The 20,843-nt window shown below is 52.2% G+C and overlaps 2 protein-coding genes across 9 annotated transcripts in view; one reads left to right on the top strand and one right to left on the bottom strand.

Annotated features, from left to right (window-relative positions):
- The window catches only part of STAB1 (stabilin 1), a 95,868-nt gene that overhangs the window by 51,080 nt on the left and 23,945 nt on the right, over positions 1-20,843 (top strand). For 3 of the 5 annotated variants that reach the window (XM_054076526.1, XM_054076527.1, XM_054076525.1), the window contains 9 exons: positions 331-464; positions 796-961; positions 1,180-1,286; positions 1,501-1,620; positions 2,036-2,188; positions 2,316-2,435; positions 2,641-2,778; positions 3,345-3,458; positions 3,528-3,722. In XM_054076526.1, coding sequence (XP_053932501.1) covers positions 331-464; positions 796-961; positions 1,180-1,286; positions 1,501-1,620; positions 2,036-2,188; positions 2,316-2,435; positions 2,641-2,778; positions 3,345-3,458; positions 3,528-3,566 — 1,091 coding nt within the window. In that variant the 3' untranslated portion in view covers positions 3,567-3,722. Of the gene's footprint in view, positions 1-330; positions 465-795; positions 962-1,179; positions 1,287-1,500; positions 1,621-2,035; positions 2,189-2,315; positions 2,440-2,640; positions 2,779-3,344; positions 3,459-3,527; positions 3,723-20,843 lie in introns of those variants that run through there. The other 2 variants (XM_054076528.1, XM_054076529.1) reach the window with 2 other exon arrangements.
- Positions 2,095-20,843, bottom strand: part of NT5DC2 (5'-nucleotidase domain containing 2) — a 31,083-nt gene continuing 12,334 nt past the window's right edge. For 3 of the 4 annotated variants that reach the window (XM_009569354.2, XM_054076553.1, XM_054076552.1), the window contains exons 5-14: positions 20,140-20,233; positions 16,477-16,605; positions 13,307-13,367; positions 12,559-12,661; positions 11,962-12,063; positions 10,215-10,296; positions 7,384-7,470; positions 6,817-6,957; positions 6,526-6,590; positions 5,718-6,074 (exon numbers count right to left, since the gene is read on the bottom strand). In XM_009569354.2, coding sequence (XP_009567649.2) covers positions 5,813-6,074; positions 6,526-6,590; positions 6,817-6,957; positions 7,384-7,470; positions 10,215-10,296; positions 11,962-12,063; positions 12,559-12,661; positions 13,307-13,367; positions 16,477-16,605; positions 20,140-20,233 — 1,126 coding nt within the window. In that variant the 3' untranslated portion in view covers positions 5,718-5,812. Of the gene's footprint in view, positions 2,210-5,717; positions 6,075-6,525; positions 6,591-6,816; positions 6,958-7,383; positions 7,471-10,214; positions 10,297-11,961; positions 12,064-12,558; positions 12,662-13,306; positions 13,368-16,476; positions 16,606-20,139; positions 20,234-20,843 lie in introns of those variants that run through there. The other variant, XM_054076551.1, reaches the window with a different exon arrangement.

Raw genomic sequence — 20,843 nt, 5'->3', positions numbered from 1 at the left:
CACTCCTCGGGAAGGTGGGATGGCCAAGGGGCTGGGGACCCGACCCTATGGCTCCGTCTGGTTTTCACTTTCCCCTTTTCCCCTACACATCGTGTGGGAGAGGACGAGCCATCCCTCTCTGCTCCTGTGTGAGGTGGCTTCTGGTGGGATTCCCCTGCCAGCAAACCTCTGCCTGCCTCGTGGAAGGCGAGAAGCTCAGAGGAAGCCATGCAGCATCCCACCTTGTCTCCCTGGCGCACTGTCCATGCCCTTGCAGCACCCACGTGGCTGCCCCAGGGCGGCTGCACGCTCTGTGCTGCACTGATGCTCCCTGGCCTTGGTGTTTTACAGATAAGACGATGGGTGTATTTCACCTGCAGTCACCTCAAAGAAAGTACGACTTCACTTACGAGCAGGCTCGGGCGGCCTGTGCCGCAGAAGGCGCCTCCCTGGCCACGTTCCGGCAGCTCGCGGCAGCACAGCAGGTCAGGGGTGCAGCAATGGGGCAGAGGCCGTCTCTGTTGCCTCGTTGGGTGGGACACGCAGTGCTGCTCCCTGGGCCCCGTCCAGCGGCCGCGAGCCTGTGATGTGTGTGTGGGGGGGGGCAACCTCTTATCCTCTCGGCCAGGCCCTGTTTGCTCCATCTATATCCATGACATTAGGACCGCTGGTGGGTCTCACCATTCACATCGAGTGCCCAACTTTTTGAGTGTTTGGGGGGTGTCGGATAAGGCTGCACAATGGGAGTGTCCATCGGGACAGAAAACCTGGGCAAGAGATATTATTTTTAATCTAATCATCTGTGTTCTCTGCTAGATGGGATTCCATCTGTGCTTGGTGGGATGGCTGGACAATGGCACGGCTGGATACCCCACAGCCTACCCCAACCCCAGCTGTGGGTCCAACCGTGTGGGAATCGTGGACTACGGCTTCCGAAGCAACCTGAGCGAGACCTGGGACGCGTTCTGCTACCGGGAGAAGGGTGAGTGGTGTGGGCACATTTCCTGGGGATGGTCCGATCGGGCACAAGCCGTGTCGGAGCAGCCCTCGGAGCACAAGGCACAGGCAGATGGGCACATCACCTTCTCCCCTTGCCCATGTCGGGAGGGAACGTGCTGAGGGACATCGAGAAGTCGAAGGAGAGGGGGTCAGCATAGCCACCATTGGCGAGTCGAGTCAGAGCTGGGTGTTCCTTAACAGATCTGACCTGCGCCTGCCGTGATGGGTTCGTGGGAGATGGGTATTGGTGCAGTGGCAAACTCCCCGATGTGCTCGCCGATGACACTCGTTTCTCCACCTTCTACTCCGTAAGCGATGCTCTCCTGGTTGTTCTCCAGCAGCCAGCAACAAAGTGGAGGGAGGGATCAACCATAACAGGGACAAGCGGTGGTTTGCTCTGCATGCGGGGTGGAGTATGAACACAAGGCATTTTCTTTCTGGAGCTGGGGGATGTTTCCTGGGCTCAGGAAGGTGTCAGCCTCGAGTTCCCTGCTAACGGGGAAGATCTGCCATCTTTTCCAGATGTTGCTCGATTTTGCCAATGACACAGAAGAAGGACTGGATTTTTTCATCTATTTGTCTGATGACTCCGCTCCCAAAACTCTCTTTGTCCCTCTGAACTCTGGCTTCGCAGACAATGAAGTAAGCAAGCAGGGATGAGCGGACGCTCGAGGGTGCATGAAACAAACTCTCAGAGCCCAGGAGTCAAGCAGGAGTGTGCCAAAGCTGACATGATGGTGATGTGAAATAGAGGCTGGGGAAGGAGGAGGTACGAAGGGCAGAAGGCACCGCTGGCAATCTGTAGTCCAGCCCCTCTCCAAGAAAGAGCCATTTAGGTCAGATTGCTCAGAGCCTTCTCCAGTTGAGCTTTGACTGTTTCTAGGGATGGCAGTTCCCTTTCTCTGTGTAGCTATTTCATGCCCTGTTGCCTGTGAATTGAGCTGTTGTGGCCATGGAGAGTGTCCAGGCTTAGACCAAGCGGGGCTGCGACCAGCAGGAGGCAGAGGCAAGAGCCAGCTCGGTTGTTTCTCATCCCTGCTTCCTATTGCTTTTTCAGACTCTGACAGGGGACGAACTGAAGCTCCATGTGTCATCCAGCAATGTTGTGCTGTTCAGCTACAACCTCACAACAGGGACCATCATCCCATCCCAGTCAGGATATGACCTCCACGTGTCAGACCTCCCAGCGGGCAACAGCACAGAGCACGCAGTAGGTTCAGCCTCTGAAGACCTCCAAAAAAAAAAAAACCCACGAGTTTTCATCACATCTCCTTTGAGATGGGGAACAAGGGGGAGGCTCTATGGTTGGGTGACATCATCTCTGTCCTGTGCTGTAGGACACCAAGGGCATCAATGACACCAGGATTGTGGAGTGGGACATCATGGCTTTCAACGGCATCATCCACGTGATTGCAGAGCCGCTGAGGATGCCACCACCCAATGTGCATCTTGGGCAGGTGAGTGTCTGAGGGCACGAATGGGGAAGGGAGGCACCGAAACAGCTGGTGCCACGCCTGGGAACAGGGATGAGGTGACAGAGTCATCCCAAAGACCTCCTACTCTCCTGGCATGGCTCCTGTTGGCCGGGGACAGGCAGCTGTGCAGCCGAGCCCATCGCTCTGCCAGGGCAGTGCCGTAACCCGGTGCTGGTTTCCGACGCAGGTGAATGGTGCAGCACAGGGCTCTGTGGCCACCGGGACGCTGTCAGCGCTGTGCTTCGCGCTGGTGCTGGCTGCTGGCGCCGGTGTCGCCTACTACTGCGTCAAGAGACGGCGGGAGGAGCAGTTCAGGTATTTTCAGGTACTGTGGGCCAGGAGGAGCGCCGTGGATGGGGCCTGGGGGAACGGAGATGGGCTGTGGGGCATCCTGGGGCGAACACCTGTGGGAGTGGGGATGGAGTTGGCCACGTGTGGGACTGGGGATTGGGTGTGGAGCATCCTGGGGCTGGAGCGTGGGAGCGGGGATGGGCCGTGGGGTGTCCCAAGGCTGGGATGGCCACATATGGGACCAGGGATTGGCTGAGGAGCATCTTGGGGTGAACACCTGTGGGAGTGGGGATGGGCTGTGGGGTGTCCCGAGGCTGGAGGGGCACATGTGGGATAAGGAATTGGTTATGGAGCATCCTGGGGCTGGACCAAGGGAGTGGGGTGGTATGTGGGGGTGTCCTAGGGCCAGAGGGGCCACGTGTGGGAGGGGCAAGAGCCCAAGTCCCGCCCCAATCCCCGCCCATAGTAACAACGGCCCCAAGCCCCGCCCCGCCCACCAAAGCTCCGCCCATACCCGCATCACCCTGTCCAAAGCCCCGCCCACTCGCGCCAACCCCGCCCAAAGCCCCGCCCACCGCCGCACCAAGCCCCGCCCCGCAGGCCGATCTCCGCGCGGACGAGGAGGAGGAGGCGGGGCCGCAGCGCTGCCCCCGCGCCCGCCCGCTCGTGGCCATTCCCAACCCGCTGTACGGCACCGACTACGAACCGCTGCAGGTGAGCGCCGCCCCCGCCGCGCCCCGCCGCACCGCCCCCGCCCGCTCACCGCGCTCTTCCCCCCCGCAGGACGCGCTGCTGGCAGACCCCGAGCCCCGCCCGCGCTGAGCGCCGCGCACCGCCCGCACCAATAAAGAGATCGAACCACCGGCTCCGCCCCTGCCTGTTCGACCGAGCCCCGGGACAGCCCCGCTCCGCCACCCCCCACCGGGGCCGCGACACCGGGCATCACCGCCCCAAACGCCCCCTTTGCTCTATGGCGGTGTCCCCCACCTGCACATCAGGGGCACAGACCGCTCCGGGCCGGACCCCTCTGGGACACCCCCCCGCGGCTCTCGGTCCCGGCCCGGAGCGCTTGGCCTGGTTCTGCCCCCGCCCCAGGGCAGGCAGAGGAAGCAAGCGGAGCCGCAGCGCGCTGGTTAGTCCGGCAGTGCCCGTGGGCCGCAGCCTTTTATTGAGCCTCCCCGCTCCACACAGCGCAGGGACAGAAGCGGCAGTGACAGCGAGCGCGGCGCAGCGTGCACGAGGAGAGAGACGTGAGAGTGTGTGTGTGTGAATGGGTGTATCTCACCGAGGGTCGCTTTGGTTGCCCGGCAGAGGGTCCTGCGCGCTGTCCTGGTTCCTCTGCCTTGGCTGCCCCCATCCTGGCACCACGCAGCCCGCACAGTCGCTGCCACAGCCCTGCCTGCCCCTCGCTAATCGGCAGCGACAGCCCTTAGCGCCACACACACGCCGCAGCCCCGAGTCCTGTCACCCACAGTCACCCCTCTCCTCGCCTGGCACAGCCAGGCCCGGCACAAGGAGTGATCCATACGCTGTTCCCTCTCTCCTGTCACCTCAATCCGGCTGTGCCTGTCAAGATCCTGGCACTGTCACCCTCCTTGCCATCTCCAAAGGGTGCGGTGGGGATGGAGGGATGTGGACAAAGGCCACCAACAGCTCGAGAGCCTGTACCCAGAGCTCTGCTTTCAAACGTTCCTGGACAAATCTATCTCCCTTGAGAGCGACCACGTTATTCATTACTCATCTCCTGCGTGCTTTCAGGACAACACACTCCTCCCTCCACCCAAGGACTGCCTGTTCCCCTCCTCATCCCAAAGGTACTGGCTTCCCCCAGTCCCAGGTTTCCAGGGGCCTGACATTCTCCTGGTTCCCAGGCCAGATAGGAGGATGGCACAAACTCTCAGCAAGGCCTACCCTGCCTATCCCTCAGAGCAGGCTGAAGCCTCCCCAAAACCAGCAAAGCTCCAAGCTGGGAGAAGAGCCTGATTTCTGCACCTCATCCTCAAATAGCATTGTCCTGCCCAGCCCTCCACATTGTCACCGTTGTCCCCTGGCATCATTGCTATTGCTGCTCTCCTTCCTCCTCTCCTGCATGCTTTCCACGGCCACACTCCCCTTTCTGACCCATCCAACTTGGCAGCACTCCCTGGCTTCACGCTCGCTCAGCCTCAGGACGCCCTCACTGACCCCTCAGGCCCCATCTCAGTGAAGGAGGGGTGAAGTCCACCACCTCTGCTGACCACCTTGCCCAAAGGGCTGAACAAGTCCCTCTGCAAGTCACAACAGACCATAATACCACACCCATCACCCAAATCTTGCTGTCACATGGCACCAAACACCCCAAATACTGACAGTCCATCGCCCTAAGCTCACTCACAAACCAGCGATGCCACCAAACACTTGTTTTAAGACCTGACCTCCTCCTAACCAGCTCTCACCCAGGCCTTGCACAACCGGTGTGTTTAACTACCAGTTACCAACCAGAGTCACCAGCTGGACAGAGCAGTCTGGCCAGGAGCAGGGTGGGGCTGAGGGCTGCTGGTACCAGTTCTGGACTGGTAACACTGCTCATGCTGTCATCCACGATGCATCCACTGATGCCCTTCACTGGTTGCCCAGTCGGCAACCCTGTCCCCTCACTGTCAACCTTGCAGACTCACTCGCGCTGTAGTCCCCCGCAGAGATCAGGGCAGCCTCAGACCCACCACACCTCATCACACCTCGCGTTGCGGTTACCACACGCCACAGACTCAGGACTCCATTTCTGAGCCACTTTTGCAGGCACAGAGCAGGGACCTGCAGTTCCCCACCACCAGCTCTGGCTCTCCATCTCATCTACTCCTACAGAGGACTTCTCATGGCTCACTTCTGGCCCAGAACAAACACCCATTCTCTGTCCAGATTGCAAAGCCCCTCAGGGGAAGGGATGGAGCCCGTGAAGGGAAGAAAGTAAACACACCATCTACACACGTACATAAGTGTCAAACGCCCTTTAGTGGTGGACAGAGGAGCTGCTGGTGGAGCAGCCCAGCCCTGCGTACAGCCGCCCTGTGCCTGGAGTACCTGGCCCCTCAGCGGATATGCACCATCTCCTCCAGGAAGGGGGTTTTCATGCAGCCCGTGCAGAGCTGATCCATCCAGAGAGGCGCCTCGTGCTGCAGAGGGGTGCGCCGAGGGTAGAAGGTGAAGTTCACGTCGTAGTTCAGCAGGCAGCTGATGGACGCCATGTAGATATCGGAGAAACGCACCAGCCGTCGAGAGAAGTACGTGGGGTTGTGGAAGGTGCGGAAGATGCTTCCAAACTGAGGGTTGAACAGGTTCTTTGTCAGCGACCTGAGAGGAAAGAGATGGTGCTCTGTAAATAAAAGGCCATGGTCTTAGCCGTGGGCCACCCCACTCCCAAACGACATTTTGGCTCACCCTCCCACCCAGGCTGCAATACAGACTGGCTCCTATGCAGCGAGAGCGTGAAAAATATTCAATGCATACTTAAGTCTGCCTTGTCACCATCCCTGGTATGGGCAGTGCCAGGAGCTGTGGCAGCAGCCCATCAACGCCTCCCTGCACGACGTGACACCACTGCCCCTTTCTCACTGTTCTTCAACTCAGTCCAACGTCCCAGCTGCAGGACTGTGCTGCTGCTCCCCCTTGCAACAAGTGACACCAGGGAGAGCCACAGGCCAGCAGCTGCAGCACCACTGTCCCCAAAACAGGTGACAAACCAGACTCGGTGCTGGCCTGGGAGCCCCCGAGAGATCTCATGAGCGAGGGGGACAACGCTCACCTGATCTCCTGACGTTCCTTCATCCACTCCAGCAACACTTGCTTTGACTCTGCATCCTGATACATCTGCAAAGGCAACAGCAGAAAGCACCACCTGTGTCAGTGCTGCAGACCACAGCTCCTTCCCAGTTCCCACTGTAACTCACAAACCCACGAGTCTTCCACACCAGGAGGATGAGATATTTTTGAGACCACAAGCAGGATGGTCCGTGCCCTGATTCCCACACTAAGCCCAAATTGCAGACTCGAAAGGCAGCACATTACCCGCCTCACTTGGACAGGAGCTGTTTACCTGCATTCTCTCCAGCAGCCCTGTCAGAGCCTGCTGCCAGGTCAGGGAGTGCATGTACTGCTCTGTGTTTATGATCCGAATCTCCGTCTCCAGTTCAGGAACGATGGCTCCAGTCCTCCAGCCGTGACGCAGCATAAGGTCCTAGAGGTCAGGGTGAAAAAACATCAAGAACTCAACACACAGATTGAAAGCCAAACACAACCCCAATTCCTAGAAGAGTGGTCTGTTCCCATTACAGGCTCTCAGGGGACCTGCATCCATGGGCCACATCGTTAACACCCATCTCCAGCTTTTTGAAGCACCTAGAAATGTTGGATTCACACAAACTGCTCTCTCAAGTTCACAGACCAGCAGATATTCATTACCTACAGAAAGTACTTCAGGAGCCCTTTCTCCACTGCTTGGTTTTGTGTGACAGCAGAGCGGGGCTGCTTATGTGTCCTGTGTGTGCACCGAAAGCCGCAGCCTGCAGAGCACCCAGCACAGCAGAGACCAGAGCCTGGCCTTACTCGCAGCTCCTGCAAGTTTGCTCCAGGCTGCCTGGAGAGCAGAAACCTGCTCACTTACCGCAAGGTCACTGTACAGATGGTCACCGAAGTACAGCACTTTGGACCCACGCCAGCCTGTCAGCCTCAGAAAATCAAAGAGGTTACCCTGCGAGTAAAAGGAGCACAGAGAGAAACGTGATTATGGGCCAAATGCCTCCATCTTCACCGCACGGTACTGGGCAGCCACCTCAGCAGCACTGCCAGCGCAACGGGACGTGCCACCTTACTGTGTACAGATGTGACCACCCTGAGACATCAACCTGCTCCCTCCCCACCACCCGAACCCAGAGGTTTGTGTGCTTCCCCATCTTTATCTCATTTTCTTCCCCTGTAACACCGCCCTTGCGCACACCTCAGCTTTTCTGAAGTTCCAGAAAAGGGAGAAACTCTACCAAACCCAAGAGGAAATTCATGAGAAGGTCTTTTCTCTAGCACGCAGCAAGGGGACTACTTGGACTGAAAAGGCAACAAAAGGAGGCAGTTTAGAGGCCAAAAGCAAGAGACACCTAAATTAGAAAAGCCTGAGGGATGGAGAGAAAGAACCCCAGCTGTTCTGGGTTTAGCAGCTGTTGGGCTCAGGTGCTAATGGTTTCATCTCACAGGGTGCAAGGAGGTAAGGTGACCACCATCACACAAGGCTTTCAGAGTCAGGAGCACTCGAGGCTGTTCCCACATCGCTGACCACCATCCCAACCGGAAAGATCAACACAACCCACACCCTTCACAGGAATTACTTAAATGAAGCCAAAAAGCCAGGCAGCCTGGGCAGATTCACAGCTAAATAAAACAAACCAAACCCCAAAGCACCAGCAAAAGCACAGAGCAGCTTTCAAAGTTCTTAAAAACTCCATCCACACACAGAGGAGACTTCGGAGACTCCCCTTCCATCTCCACACGAGTTTTCCACATGAGTCACAGCAGAAACAAAACCCACTAGGAAAGGAAAAGGCCCCAGCAGACTCGACTGTGCCAGCACAAGCAATCGGTGCAAACCTGTGAGCCACCTAGCAGCACTCTCTCCAGCCAGTCTCCAGGGTCAGGAGGGAAATAGCACATCTACCCCCCAGCACCAGCCCAGGCAGAAACCCCCTGAGCACTGTAGCCCAGCACGTGGCCACCGAGCAACATGCTGTTCGCATTGCAAAGGGTGCCCAGAACGAGGGTGCTGGGCCTCCCACTGCTGCAGCATCACCAGAGCTGTGCAGATTTCCCCCAACAGCACGAAACCACAGCCGTGCATTCCTTGGACACAACATCGCTGCTGCTCGCTTGAGGGTTGCTCAGGAAGCCACTGGCAAAGCCGAGAAATGGACCACAGCCTTGGGAGGAGGATGGTCCTTCTGCTGTGCTCTGGTCACCCCAACGAGCAGCAGATCTGACAGCCAGGAAACCCGCACTCGGACCTCCGCCGAGCCATAGACCTGTTATGTGACCTCCAGCAGATGACCGTCCTCCTCCCCACCTCCTGCGATGGTGGACGAGGGGAGGGATGGGAGTATGTATGTACCACAAAAAGAAAACACCACTTCTATCAGAGAGGAGAGACTGGAGGACCATCACTCGAATTTCCCAGTCCTTGGTGCAAAACACTGGTCCCTGAGGTCCCATTCGTATGAGATACCCACAGCACAACGCCACACAGCTGTGCTTCAGGGGACAGACGCAAGTCCCCTCAGAGGCCTCTGGCAACATCACCAGCACAGCAAGGTCCATGGTCTGCTTGCCAGAAAGCAGTGTACTGCGGTACTCCAAGAAACCAAAAATGATGGGGACAGGATGGACTAGAACCAGGAAACAAGCTCTGTCACCTCCCAAGAACCACAGTTCTTGGCAGATGAGGGGATGCCAGCAGAGCGCTTTGACAGACCCACTGGACAGCACTACTCAAGGACACGACCTACTTTCCTGCCGCAGGTCAGCTCCCAGCTACTTGACCGCAATCTCACTAATAGTTTCTTCCCGTGGGACTGGACACTCATATAACCAAGAACAAACCGTCCTAAAGCCAGAGGCAACTTGTTCTCTGGGGACAGACCGGCTGCAAGAACACACCACGGCAGCGAGTTCACCAGAGCAACAGCCCATCCTTCAGACATGCTTCTCCTCCAGGAAAGGGAGGCGATGGGATCAAAAGCTGAAACGCTTTTCAGAGGCACGCGAATCACAAAGGGATCACTCCACAGCACAACCAAGAGACACACTGAAAGCACTGAGGGGACAGTGTTGTGCCCGGCCAAGCTCTCTGCATGCGGACAGAGGGAATCACTCAGTGCCACCAGCCAGTGTGGCACACGGACCCTACAGCGCATCGCCTTACAAGTGCTCTCTAACTCTATTGTAGGAGCTTTCTCCAAGGATTTCCATTTTTCACTTCTCAAACATCCGTAAGTGACCTAGAGAAGAACCCTTAATTTTCCACCACCCTGACTAAGCAGATTTTCCTGTTTTCCAGTGACTTCCAGGCTTTTCCAGCACAAGAAAGCTGGGGAGGGACTTTGTAAAAAGGCATGTAGTGACAGGACGAGGGGGAATGGCTATAAATTGGAGAGGGGAAGATTTAGACTGGACATAAGGATGAAATTCTTCATGATGAGGGCGGGGAGGCCCTGGCCCAGGCTGTCCAGAGAAGCTGTGGCTGCCCCATCCCTGGAGGGGTTTCAGGCCAGGTTGGATGGGCCTTGGGCAGTCTGGTCCACTGGTGTCCCTGCCCATGGCAGGGGGTTGGAACTGGATGATCTTTAAGGTCCCTTCCAACTCAAACCATTCTGATTCTATGATTCCAAAACTCCTATGAGTTCCCACCATTTTAGACGCTTGCTTCATATCCCTTATGCACCCAGGCCACTTCACCTCCTTGTAGATCTTTCCTTTCTCCAGCTGGTTGATTTTGTCCCACTGCAGTGAGCCTTTATCATCCAGTTTTCGAAATGGTCTGGAAAAAAAGGGGGGAGATGTCAACTTCTTTTGATTTTTGGTGATTGTTACCCAGCAACCAATATTTGAACTGGGAAATTTGTTTACTTATGTAGCAACTCATAACAAAAGCTCTACAGGAGAAGCAACCTCCTGAGCCTTCCACACTGTTTTCTCAGGGAAAGAGAAAGTGTGAGAGGGAAATATCGATTCAAAATGCTGTAACCATTTCCTGCCAATATCCCTTAACACATCTTTTTGCTTTTCAAAATCAGAGAAGATGAAAAAACCAATAGTAATAAAGACTCCCTCTGAAATGCTAAGACCAGGAAGGCTTTTCCATGAAACACTTTGTGTCTTGTCCCAGTCTGGCTACACCCCAGCCCAACAAAGAACATGGAATGTCTTAATAGGATAAGCAGTCTGCAGAGCGGGTGGAAAGCAGTCTTCATGCTGATCTTGGCAGCTGACCCGAGCCGGCTCCTGAGGGCTTGCGTGGTTACCTTCCACTTGGACAGAAGCAGCAAAACAAAGCTTAAGCTACTTGACCCTCATGAACGTTCATGCTCGATGGGAACATTGCTGCCTCTTGGGACAGGATTTCCAAACTGTGAGCTCTGGGATCATAAGCCTTGGTATGAAGCAATCCAGCTTCTCACCACAAACTCTACAGCCCACCCAGCCAAGGGGCTCCTCAATCATGAGTGGTGTCCAGTGCACACCTGCATTTTCCCTTGGAGAAAATACTTCACAGTTCACTACTGCTCACCATCAGGAGGTTGCTCTCACCTTGGACGTATGTCATTCCTCTGGAGTGGACTTCAGGCATTATGCAGCCATAAGGTTATATGTCCTAAAAGGCCAGATCATCGTAGCTCCAGGCTACATTTAAGACACTTCACCTACACCCCATGAAGATAACCTTTACCAGGTCAGCACAGCTTATAAAGCCATTTCATAGACTCCTGTTTATGCTACTGGCCTGGGAAAGGGGGGAGGAAAATGCACAAAGAGGAAAAGAACAGACCTCTCCCTCAAGGGCAGTAATTCCTGGTCCGTCATAAGTTAAGGCAACAAAGCAGACAAATTCCCAAAGCAAATACTCTGAAGAGCAAAGCGAGGACAGCAGCTTGCCTATCAGCCAGTCCCTTGGCAGCTCCTCACTGACCACAAAACCCAACTGCCACGTACAAAGGCTTCCAGAGCTGCCAATTACCAAACAGCATGTGTCCAGGAACTAAAAAACAAAACCCAAACCACACAGATATTTGCTGTGTGGAACAGGAAAAGGAAAGATTTTGGCACACTTTCATGACCTTGAGCCAAGAAACGGCCAGCATGCATACACACCATTCAGTCCACTCCTCTTTTCTTTCCAAAGATTTAAGTACGTTTTACCTCTAAATATCTAACTTAAGCCCAGAACATGACAACACTGATGAGGTTTAAGACAGCCAATTTTAGAAACATGCTTGGCACCATCCATTTCATCCACTTGTTCCCAGACGGGTCAGTTTTCCTCTCCTCAGGATGTATTGGAGGAGGCAGCAGCAGGCTGGATGCCTACTGGACCTAGACGATGCTTAGAAAACTGGTGCTCTTTTGGAAGGAAAAAGGAGACAGAGCCAGGGTCCGAAACCTCAGGCCCACGTGCAGCAGAGCAGCATGGCCTCAGGACACGTACTTCCGCCGATCCGTGAAGAAGTTGGGCTTGTCAGCTTGCACAATGACCATGTCGAATAAGTCCCGCCAGTTCTTGCCAACCATATGTTTCATTCCTTTGTCCCTAATGGCAAAAGAACAGAAAAGTTAACAATTGCAGTACTCTTTTTCATCCAACACCGCATCTTTACAACAGTCTGTCCTAAATTTACTCTCATTTCAGTAACAGAGAAGAAAATAGAGCTTTGTGAAATCCCCCAAGGCTGTCTTGTACCATGGAGGACTGATGTACCACTGACAGTTTCAAGCTGTCCCACCCTTTCTCCTGTACCACAAGAAGTCCAGAGAAGTCTGTGATGCAGCCAAAGCTGCTAGAGGTGATCCGAAGCGGCGGCTCTGTCACACTGTGGCCAGCCACAGCCTCGTATCTTCCTCAAAAAGCGAGAGTCAATGATGCAGAGCGACCTGTGGGGTGCAACATTCACCACAGCCGTTCCCGGCGAGCACTCTCATCACTGTTGCCACAAAAACCTCTACCACACAACTTTCAGACGCTCACAGGAGCGACCGCGCTGCACAGCTCTTGCTACACCCATCGATGTGCAGTAACGGTACTCACACAAAGCTAAAGGGACTGTTGGTAATGAGGAAGAGTTTCTTCTTGTGGTTCACCAGGCGGTTTAGCACAGCGTAGATTTCATCTCCATGCAGAATATATTGCTCTGTATGGGAAGAAAACAGACATCAATCAATCAATCAAAAAATTTGGCATACACACAACCAATCACAACCACATTTCTTTACAAACAAATCCAAACCCTAGCTCCTGTAATAAGGGATGCAAAAGGCCCGAGTTAGATCCACCTCAGGCAGGTAGTGAACCACCATAGTGACAAAATTGCCTTCCTCATCCTCATGAATCCCACCGAGAGGAAAGAGAAAGACTGAGGATCTGAAAAGGCTAGTAGAAAAGCAGGTTGATACCAACCCACACAAGGGATGGGCACAGCCACTCCAGGTCATGTTGCTACCAGGAGCTTTCTTTCCCTGGAATGACCAGGAAGCCTTCCCAGATGGTGCCTTCGCACATTGACATCATGCCAAGGACTCTCACCCCTCACAGGCTGAAGAAACACAAGCAATGAGGTAGCTGTTTCCTCTTTTATTAAATCCTCCACCTGACTCTAAATACAGCTTGGTTCTAAACACCCCTCAGCTGCCTTAAGCAATCAAGTACTTCATTAATGCCTGTGTCTCCCTGACTTCTGTGATTGCGTGTAGGGCCTAGAGAGTCATCTCACACAGAGCACCACAGAGCACCAGACACACCAAAATGGTTTTGGCATCCAGAGCTCCACTTAACTCACCCATATCTTTTTCAATCCATTTGTACATCACTCCTTTCACGTGTACATCTCTAATAGCATCCTAAAGAAAATGAAGGGGAAAACATGTTTCAGTTGTACGTACGGCATTCCTGTTTCCCAGCAGGCAAACTGGTTGCCACCACTGAGGACCAATATAGTAACGACACATCTCCTCTCTTGCTGAATGAACAAAAGCGATGTTAATGCTCAGCAGAGGAACTTTTACAGCGAGGCTCACCAACGCGCCAAAAATAAGACCACGGTGGCTACAGTAGTTGATGCAGTACAAGAGGAAACCTCAAAACCTACCCATGAAAGCACAGTTCCCTTTGCACTGCAGGAAACCAGCACGTTAACACTCTGTTACCAAGGCAATCAAGACTGTGCAACTCCAAAACCATCTACTGCCCCAAAACTGTACCGGCCCAGACACCAACTGACTCTGCCTCCTCCCTGTGCCTGTGGAAGCTCTGCCAAAAGCAACCCGAAAGATGGGAGCATGGTTGAGGCAAACAGGAACAGAGATGAGCATCTGTGACTCCAAAATGCTCCCCACAAACCACGGAGAGCCAGTGGGCACCGGCAGAGCAGAAGCTTCCACGAGGAGGGTGAGCGTGATTTTGCCAAAACAGAGCTGCCCACTTTTTAGGAGGGAGGCAAGTTAAAACAGATATTGTCAAGGGCATCCAAATATCCCTTCTTTTCCAGGCTAGAGGCCAAGATGCAACACATTTTTGGACACACCCAACACAAGTTCTTCCCAAGTCTCCATCGAATGAGATATGCCAGATACGTAAAACCATTTCCAGAGCAGCAACACATTTAGCAGTGCCTGCACATGCAAACACTTGCCTTAACGGTACTGTTTTCATCCCTGACAACTTACACAGATAAACAATTGCTGCCTTTCCCCAGGACCCTTAAATCCCTGTTACATCACGTGTGCTCCTTAGGGAGCTGCCCTTCCAGGCTGGATTCCCACACTCGCCACCAACATTGCCACGGTGACACTTGCACACACCACTACAGTCACTTGGTCTCAGTGCTGGTGAAACCTGCTCATCACCCCGAAAATAATTTCCTTCCATCTCGGAGAGAACCAGAATTCACAGCTTACGTGAAGGATGATGAAGGAGGAGGCAGTACCTCTTCAAAACAGACTTTTAGGAGTCTCGTCTAACAAGAAAACTTTTTTTTTACCAGCACTGGCACTAAAAGCAAACAAAACCTTGAATTTGTGTCAAAACTATCTAACGTGCAGAAAGATTCCAGTGTGCTCCTTCGCTAAACCCCTGCACCTCACAAAAAGCAAAAGAAAACAAAAAAAAAAAGAAAGGGGAATAATTCTAAGGTTCCTGCAGGTACAATCTTGGTAGCCTGGGGAAATGTCAAACAGGGCTCAAGGACAGCTGCCCAAACTGCGCATTCTTACTCTCAAATACAAAGCAACCAAACTGGTGTGACAGACCACTGGGTCTACATGTCAGCTCCAACCTTCCCCACTGCCTCAGGGTCTGCCCTTTTGACTCAGTCTCTGGCACTCAGCCTGCTCTCAAACACACAGTCTGTCAGGTTTAAACATGCCTAAAGCTGCCGTGAGCGTGTGTGATAGTAACAGCAGGGGCTACACGTGTGCCCTCGGACGCTGGTCTGTGTGGGCAAGAAAGATCTCTGGACTCACATCTGCAAACCATTACTTTGCACGTGCACTCGGGTGCTGCAAAGGGATAAGCTTTGCAAAAAAAAATGCTTATTTATCCTCACAGAACAGAAAAAAGAAGCAAGAATTCCTCTGGTGAGAGCACAGCACAGTTCCTGCCTTTTCAGTATAGATCTCAGGCACTGGCACAGATTTTCTGCTGGAGCTCTCTTCTCCACCTGCCTACGCCAGTTCTCAGCAATAACTACATCCCTCAGCAAAGGATGCGAGACGAAAGCCAGGACTGGCACTTGGGCATTTTGGGCCCTGAGCACAGCTTTTACCCTGTACCAAGTAGGCAACCACCTGCCCGCTCTCAAGATTTCAAACAGGAACAAGTCCATTTTGACCTCAAAAGAAGGCTCAGAGGATACTCTTGACAAAAAGCCTCAGGATTCAACTGTATCCCCTCTTTCCAGTTTTCCATATCTCAAGAGCAAACAAAACAACAACAAACACCCCAGAAGAAACACGTTAAGGAGTTGCATGCTCTTATCAAGCATTAACAGAAGGGCAGAATGGAAGCTGTAACCCTCGGCTGCTGCAAAGCTGACAGCGTGGATCCTTATCACAAAAGCAGCAGCACAGATGTGGAGCCCCACTGCCCTCACAAGAAGACTGAAGAGCATACGTATGGGCTCCTGCCAGTGGATGAGCATAACATTCCCCCAAGGTACAAACCAGAAGCCCTTCTCCGTGGAAAAAAGCACGTGATGTGATTTGGCTACCTAGGAAGATGTATAGGCTGTCAACAGAAGTCACTCAGGGCAGGAAACTCGGGCAGTTAACATCTTGCTTACAGCATTAACTAAAAAGTCAAACGGTACCCCCTTCACAATGCTGATAATCCCAAGGAGCCCTTTCAAATGCCAGGAGTGAAGGCAGAGGGCACAGTTAGCACCTCGGAGAAACTGGCTCTTGAAAGCCACAGGGATGCACTGGAAGAAACCCCACAAGGATCAGACTGCTCTCTAGCTGAAAGGGGAAGGGTGGATTCTCAGAGCAGGCACCAGCAGGTGTTTCGCAACTATCACTGGATAAAGCAAACTGTTTGGTACACAGTCAGACCAAACCTCTTTGAAAAACGAGATATTAACAGGAAAACATGGAGCTTAAAAGCCTGCAGAACCAGCAAACGTTTACACAAGCTTTGTGACAGATTTCCCACGGAAGGACCTTCAATCTAAGCAGCCCAGGCACTGCTGCAAGAGATAACACACAGCAACACCAACTCTGTACCACAGACAGAAACCAAACACGTTCTGAAAATACGCTTTATGGAAAGGGGCTCACAGAATAAGAATATTCCCTAATAATGTTTCAATCTAATAGGGCAACAACGCTATCCTATTAGGCTACTCACTAAGAGCCCCTTAGGTTTGAGTTCTGCAGAACTCTCCGGTGTTAAGAAGCCAAAGAGCTCGCAGTTCTGCCGTGGTGTGAGCTAGGACGCAGCTGATATTTTACTTACAGATATATCCTTGTAAAGATGCACCTGGTCAAACTCAATGCCATGATTTATGAAGTAATCAATGACTGAGGAGAGCAGCGTCATTTCCGGAAGAGAAAAAATGTCCATGAACTGCTTAAGTGATGGACCCTGGAAAGCAAAAAATGAAGGAGACACATTAAATAAAATACTTGGGAAAAAAAAATAAAGCCAACAAACTCATATGACCCAGCACTATCTGGAAGAGTTCCAGGCTAACAAAAGGAAAAGCACTAGTGTGGGAAGTCCCAAGTCACTCAGCAAGTAGCGCTTTTCACCCAACACAGAACCTAATGCATTAATACTTGGCAAGAGAGATGCTTCTCCTTCACAGAAAGCATGAAACAAAGCCAGCATCATTAACACCATGGAGTGAAGGTGGAGGAAGCAGCGAGGCTTAGACACTAACTTTTATTTCAGCTCCATGCCCTCTGCTTCCCACCTGGCCTCTTGGCATCACCACAGCTGCCAAGAGACAAAGCTCTGCTACAGAAGCAGCTGTGGCCCCTCCTGGAGTGGCCCACGGCTTGTCTAAACCAGGCTGTGACACTGGACACATGGGCACTACAGCTGCTCTAACCACATTCCAGGGTGGGCTCACAGAGCAAAGCAGGAATCGCTCTGACAAGCAGCCTGTCAGCGCCTGCCTGTCCTTGAGTCACTGCAGAAGAGAAGAACTTCAGTCCACCCAGCAGTCAGGTGGAAAAGGACAATTACATCCTGCACGAGGAGTAACTCACTTTGCATTAGGCCAGGTTGCAGCTCTTCCATACATTTGCTCTACTTATTGCTTAGCAATCACAGAGCTAACAGCAGGCTGACGGCCACCTTTGGCTCCAGAGTCCGTCCAGTAAAATAAAGCTTTATTCCATGTGTCCCACTTGTGCAGAGGACTATGATGACTCGCCCTGGCCAGTTGAAGCTGGAATCCAGTTTTTCATCATTCACCGCTGAAATGCCAGATCAGCCAAGGGAACCTTTTCTAAGGCCTCGCACATGAAAAGCAACGTATGAGCTACACAGACCTCTCGATGAACGCAGTCACCAGAGCTGCCCTGGCAATCCAGTCTGATCACACATGTGAGCTTGGAGCAATGCATGGCTGACAGCCGCAAAGTTGTAACTCTCTAGGATAATACTGGTCCACCTCAGAAAGCATTTATTACAGCTACGTGAAAGACAGACATGAAAGCAGCTTCTTGAAGATCACAGAAGGTACAGATGGTGGAAGATGACAGAGGGCACATGCTGCCTCATGACAAACATGTGCCACCCACATCGGGATGTACCAACGGTAACATCTCCCATTGAGTCTGGTCTTCTAAGGGTAGAAGAGGAGACTAGCACTCTGTTTGCAGCGCTATCTAAAGGCAATATTGCGACAACACATATTAAGGTCAAGAAAGAAGATGCAAAAGGGCAAAGGAATAACAAACAGCATTTGCCTGAGGTCTGTTACCAAAAATGCTGCGACCAAAAGCTATGTCGGTGTGCTGAGGGTTACACAATTCCTATCCATCCAGCCAGCACAGGACAACTTGACCTACAGCAGAAGAGAACACAAAGAACATCCTCTGGTTTGGGCCACATATCACACACGGTGGTGCTGCCTAGTGACACTCGCTGAACCCTTTCAACAGACTTTTGTCCTTTTGGATGTGTGGTTGCTAAGGGAACATTCCTCCGACTAGCAAAACCAAAACTGCCTGGAAACATCCCCCACCTTTTTTACCCCTGCTCAGGGATTCTGGGAAAGAAGCAAGAGAGACACAAACTGGCAGTTCTTACTGAAATCACTAGGTATGGAATTTAGCAGAGCACAGCAGAGCAATGACCTGTGCCACCAAGATCTTAAGCATAGAGGAGACAGTTAAATGTTCAATGTTAACAGCAAAGACTTACCTTGTAGGTAATCAACCCTGATTTTGGTTGTGTGCCTTATGCCAGGCACACCCTACAGGCAAACCCAGCCTCTCCCCCTCCCTTCAGTGGCCTCAGCTTCCTTCAAACTGACACAATTCAGGGTGAATTGTGCTGTGAATTGGGCACAACACCCACGAGTTCCCCACCTTCACTACAGCCCAGTGCTAGTCCTGCCAGCGAAAGCCACGCTAGTTGTGTTGTCTAACACCAGGTGAGATCCGTGCCCACCTACTGCAGGCAGCGGGATGCCATGAGCCTTCCATGCAGTCTTGCAAACAGAGGATCGAGAAAACCCTTAAGGGAGAATATTTACACACTCCATCAGTCCCACTTGTCTCGTTGCCTGGAATCACTGACCCTCCCGTTACCCATTCAGGTAGTGAAATCACTGTGGCAGAGTAACGAGGACGAGATTAAAGATCCCTGCTAAAGCCTCACTCCACACCAACTGCCCTGCACCTGCCCACACCAGCAGTCATCTCAACCAGCTGCCTTCCCACTAATGGGTTAGCGGCACAGGTTGAACAGACATTGCTGGGTGCAAACATCGTTAGTTGTACATGCTTTTGTTCTCTTTGAGATCCACCCCTCAGTTTATGGAGTTCATTACATCGTTAGGAGAGGAGATTTTCCTCTTTGCAAAGAATAAGCTGCTATCTCTACTTATGTGGTCATGTGTTATACCAAAATTTTCAACAATAACTACAGGAAAAAAGCAAACACCTGGTGCATACAAAGCAGAACAGAAAGGCACCTTGGAATGAGCACCTGGTCCTACAAAAGCCAAAACTCAAAGCAGATTTCACGTTTACAGGTATTTAAAATGAAAGGTGAAATCACCTCAGGTGTGCCAGGAGCGAGGAGGGAAACAACACTGAATACACACTCAAAAAGCAATCACTCAGATTAATTGTTCCCGAGAGAGAGAGAGAGAGAGAGAGAGAGAGAAATCAAAAAGTGACCATGCCGGAGACTTCACACAGCAGACTCGAAGAGGTATTAGGAGAGGAAGTCTGTCCTTCTCCTTCAAGCTTCCCCTAAGGCAACTGAACTAACAACTGGCAAGAAACAAAGCTGTCCTGAGGGAAAAGGGATGTGAATGGCCCTGCTTGCCCACAGGCCAAACTAGACACACGAGGAAGAAGAACCTCTCCTAACTTCCTCTAGGTCAGGCAACCAAAGGATTTCTACCAGTCCTATGGACAAAATGTAAGTGCTTTACTGTGACAGTAAGCTTTTCTGCCTGAAAAAAAATAAAACAACACCCATGGATGCCAACTTTATGAATAACATCCATCCTGAAGATGGAGGGAGATCCCTCTCCTGAAGGAAAAACACCCTACCCAAATGCAAAGATGGAAAGGCACTGTGAGCACCCCGCTGCTACACACACACACTCCTCCTGCAGACACCAGCACTGCGGGCTGCCCCTGGGAGCTAGATTTGGCCACGGAACAAGGAACAGATATCTGCCTGTCAGTCCCCAGAGCCATTCAGCTCTAGGCCAAAAGCCCTAGTGTTTAGGAAAGCTTCACATGCTAAACTGCTAAATAACCTCTGGGGCAAATTCCCACTAGAACAAAAACACACACTGCAGCTCACTAGGGACGGAGCCTTCGGAGTACAAGGGAGACTGGAGTCATTTACATAGTCATACAATTCACTCTCTTTTCCTAGCTGCCGAGAAAGCTGCTGCGCGATAGCAGCAAAGGGGTACAATACCTTGCCATAGAAGTCACTCATCTGGTACAGGGGGATGTGCTGCGTACCACCGTAGAGTTCGATTACCTCTTCATCAGGCACTGGTTTGAGCCCTCTAGACACAAAGCAACAGAAATAGTTTGTCAATAATCACCAGTCCGCACAGAGCTACAAACTGCAGAGAAAGAGAAGACAGCACAAACAGGCTCCTTTCTACAACTCACACGTTCCTCTTGCACAAGAGACAGCCAGAGAGCCTGACAGCTGCATGGCTTCTTAAGATACACGTAAATTCTTTCCCGAGACATTTTTCAGATACCTTGTTTGCTTCTTCAAGGTAATTAAGGGGCTTTATCCACATTCCAGCAGAGTTCAGAGAGAGGCCTCCCCCTGAGTGCTGTCAACCTGCAGACAGAGCTGCCCCACGACCTGACTCTGGCAGCACTGGGTAACTGGTTTGGAGAGGCTGCTTCCACCAGATGCACCCCCATTAAATGAAACAGAGCTTTCTGAAAATGAGGTTTCTTCCTTATTCAGTTTCCCAAAGCAAAACCATGTTCTTCTCTAAGACCACTCAACAGAGATGGCTGTTTCCCAAAGCACCGCAGTCACAGGTGTGGCTGTGAGCTGTACCGTTAGTGAGCAGCAGGTTATCTGACTGCTGCAGGTGTTGCCTCTTGAGCAATTTCTGACCGCCGGTTACTCAAGCAGACAGCAGCTTTCCC

This window comes from Cuculus canorus, chromosome 11 (assembly GCF_017976375.1).
Source record: "Cuculus canorus isolate bCucCan1 chromosome 11, bCucCan1.pri, whole genome shotgun sequence".
Classification (NCBI taxonomy): Eukaryota; Metazoa; Chordata; class Aves; order Cuculiformes; family Cuculidae; genus Cuculus; species Cuculus canorus.
This window is presented reverse-complemented; position numbering and strand designations above follow the sequence as displayed.